At 34.0% G+C, this 3,387-nt stretch overlaps 1 protein-coding gene across 1 annotated transcript; it reads right to left on the bottom strand.

Moving 5' to 3' along the window:
- Window positions 1-616: 616 nt before the first annotated feature.
- LOC133678344 (MADS-box protein defh21-like) lies at window positions 617-3,037 on the bottom strand. The gene is made up of 5 exons (XM_062100638.1): window positions 2,850-3,037; window positions 2,063-2,129; window positions 1,818-1,982; window positions 1,196-1,237; window positions 617-850 (listed from the first exon to the last, which is right to left on the bottom strand). Exons 1-5 carry the CDS (start codon window positions 3,035-3,037, stop codon window positions 617-619), a joined length of 696 nt encoding a protein of 231 aa, XP_061956622.1.
- Window positions 3,038-3,387: the final 350 nt, after the last annotated feature.

The raw sequence follows: 3,387 nt of genomic DNA, 5'->3' as shown, positions 1-3,387 counted from the left end.
GATATGAATTTGACGAATTCTATTAAAATTTATTTGCCAATATCTTTTTTTGTTTAACTTAAAACCTGATCCAAATTAGATTTTGGGTTGTGAATTTAATGGGTTGATGAAATTTTAATTAAGGTTTATATCACAAGATTTAATAATTAAGGTTTCATATTTTTCATAACTGAATTGCAAATGAAAACGAAATTTTGATTTTGCCATTTTCTTCCTTTCTTTCTGCAAGAATAAATAGAAAGAGGGTGGTAATATGACTATGCTCAGATCTTTCAACCTACATGTAAAACCTTGTGTCTGGTTTCAAAAAAAAGAGAAAATTCTGATAAATATTTCCCTTGCTAACAATTCCATATAACTAAGCTTTTGCTTCCAATTAATCAAGTTTCACCCACACTCAAAAAAAGAAAAAAAATCTATATGGAAATTAAAAATAAAATATATATCATGATAAGCTCCATGCTAATGTGCGTCTTAGCATCCTAACTTTTTCCTGCCCACTTCCTCTTTTCATGCAAATACAGAACCTATCTGCACAAAACATAATCCAATAAATTTAATTAAGTATATATGTCCAAGAAATTAAGAATAAATAGATTAGTGCATGCTTTGTATGTTACCATATATAATTGGAGGGATCAGGGATGGAGAGACTGAAATCTTGAAGGTTAGGCTGTGTAGGCTGGACACGGTAAGGTTGGAACTGTGGAGGGAGTGGAGCAAGCTGAAGTAGACTACTAATTGGCTGATCTTCATCAGAAAACTGAAACTGCTCGAGCATTCGTTGCTGTTCCATTGGCTTCACCATTGCTGCAGCTGCCTGTTGTTGCTCCAACATGGTAACATGATGCTGCATCCCAATGTCAAAAGAAAGTGTGATATATCTGACATTGCTAGTCAGTCAAGTGAATCAAGTATAAATTCATCGAAAACTAGAGTTGAGGAATCAAAATTAAAGATTTTTTTTCCATGCTTAAAAATATATTATCGGATCAAACTATACAGATGAAAGACAATATTGTAAGTAGGCCTCAATGTAACCTAAGAGGCAAAAAATGATTTACTTACCAGATGGTACTGTATTTGTTGATTTTCCTCCTCCAACATTTTCTCCTAACACAAGAAATTTTTTTTGCAAGTGATACAAGAAAATAACAAAGTTTTCATTGGAAGATATAGATGATAAACGATTTACCTTTCTTCGCAGATTGTCCACCTGCTGTTGCAAAAGCTCAAGCTGCATTTCAGATATAAAGAGAGTTTTGATTTTGGAACTTTGAGACATCTTTCTAGGACTCGAATATTTACATGCAGAAAAAGCTTGATGGATTTGGGTGATCGACTTGCATAATAATGAATCAGAATCAATAAAATTCCTTAACAATTTTGAGGTATCAGGCATGAATTATTGACTTGCATATTTTGTTTTTTCCCCATTTGTTTCGCCTGGTTTTATTAGCTCATACTTTTGCATATTCTTGGCCTATTATATGTTGTCATTGCTTAATAAAGCATTAAAAAATGCCTTTAATTCTGTTTCCAATCAAGAGATCATCAAAATCTTCAACTTAGCATCATAATTATTATAATTATCAGACCCAGCCCAAGACCTAATTCACAAGTTTTATGACTCAATCTGGGTCACTCTCAAATCGTTGTAATGAAACCCATGCCAAGTTATAAACTTGACCCGTCAGCCCGATTTAGGTTCTAGGTTATAAATTTGATCTATCAGCACGAGTTGAGTTTAATAATTATGCTTGGCATGTATTATTATTATTGAATGATTGGAAGAGTACGGTAAAACGAATTAATACCTTCTGAGCTCGAACCTTGTTAACCGAGCACTCTAGCTGCTTTTCAAGTTCGACCAAACCCTCATGGTGCAAGGAACTCAGGTTTTCGCCTTTGTAGCATCGAACACTCAACTGAAGATCATCCGTCTCTTTCCTGATTCTTTTCGATTCCTTCTGAATTTGTTCCTAAAATATTAAGATCAAAACATCACAACCTTAATCTGGTTAATAGAGACATATCGATAAGGTAAAGGGAAGGTTTGTACCCAGTCATTGCTTTCTAGAACACGCATTCCTTTCGAAATCTCATACCTTCTGATGATGTGTGGTATGCTGCATGTGTCAAATATAAAATGATGATAGTTTTTATTAGCTCAGTAAAATATGATTTCATCAAACAGAACAAGACTATATTCATATGCGCGCAAAGGTAACAACTTTCTTAGAATTCCTTGCAAAAAAAGCTTTTAGAACCAACAGATACACAATTAAGGAATCTACTCTACAATTACCATTTGGGGCTTGCTAAGCCCTAAATTATGTAGAAATTAATAACAAGACAGAATTAAACATAAGTCATATTACACTTGTGGCAAGGCAGAGATGATCATCATGAAGCTGATTTATAGTGATATATATGTATGGACCTATAGTAACTTGGAGGTAGAAGATTGAGAGTCAAGGATGGCCAAATGTTGGACCTTGCTGAGGCTAAAGGAGCTAACAAGAAAACTTATCAATTAAGACAAATCGTTATCAGCACTGGAAAGAGCACTTTAAGGGTTAAAAAAAGAAGCAGAAGGCTGTCAAAACATATGATAAAAACATGATAAAACAGCATAAAAGTCAACATTTTCATAGAAAATATTATTCATCTCATCGATCGTAAAAGTTATATCATCGAAGAACTCATTTTTGCTCCAAGAAATAATTAGCTGACCCCCTTAAATCCATTAATGATTTAGATAGATACAAATTAAATCATTTATTAAAGGAATTTGTTAAATTTAATGGTATAGCATTATGGTCATTTTTGTTTTTTCTCTTCTTTACCTGGACGACTCATTGCAGAATTCATAAAGCTTCCCATTGCTCGAGAAGATGATGAGTCCTATTTCAGCATCACAGAGCACAGAGAGCTCATGGGTCTTCTTGAAAAGCCCTCCTCTGCGTTTGGAAAATGTGACTTGCCTGGCTGTGCGGTTCTCAATCCTAGTTATTGCTATCTTTCCTCTTCCCATTTTTCAAAGTGTCTTCTTCTCTTGTTAGGAGAATACTATGAAAAGGAAATCCTATCCTCTCTGGTATACCTCATTCAAATATTTCCTGGTAATATCAAGAGGAAAAAAACACATAAAAATTTAGCACTACTAAAAACTGCTTGATGGCACAGAAATAATGGGTTATGATTTAGGGGAAAAAATGTTAACTAGGATGCATGCTATATGTGCAGTGCTTAAAACTATTAAATGAAGAACTAATTGTAATGAGAAGTGGAAAACTTAGTTTCTAAAATCCCTAAAGACGACAGTGAGCGTTTTTGGTAGCAGATGGAAGAGATCAGAAAATCAGAGAGGTAGAGGAGGAAAAC

Source organism: Populus nigra, chromosome 18 (assembly GCF_951802175.1).
Source record: "Populus nigra chromosome 18, ddPopNigr1.1, whole genome shotgun sequence".
In the NCBI taxonomy this organism is placed as follows: Eukaryota; Viridiplantae; Streptophyta; class Magnoliopsida; order Malpighiales; family Salicaceae; genus Populus; species Populus nigra.
This window is presented reverse-complemented; position numbering and strand designations above follow the sequence as displayed.

Bases quoted from the DNA above. Each gene is read 5' to 3' on its own strand.
- LOC133678344 (XM_062100638.1), bottom strand. From the start codon at position 3,037: ATGGGAAGAGGAAAGATAGCAATAACTAGGATTGAGAACCGCACAGCC. The intron at 2,130-2,849 runs GTAAAGAAGAGA...TGACACATGCAG, and splicing joins TTCTGCAATGAGTCGTCCAG to CATACCACACATCATCAGAA. The intron at 851-1,195 runs GTAAATCGTTTA...ATTGGGATGCAG, and splicing joins TGGACAATCTGCGAAGAAAG to CATCATGTTACCATGTTGGA.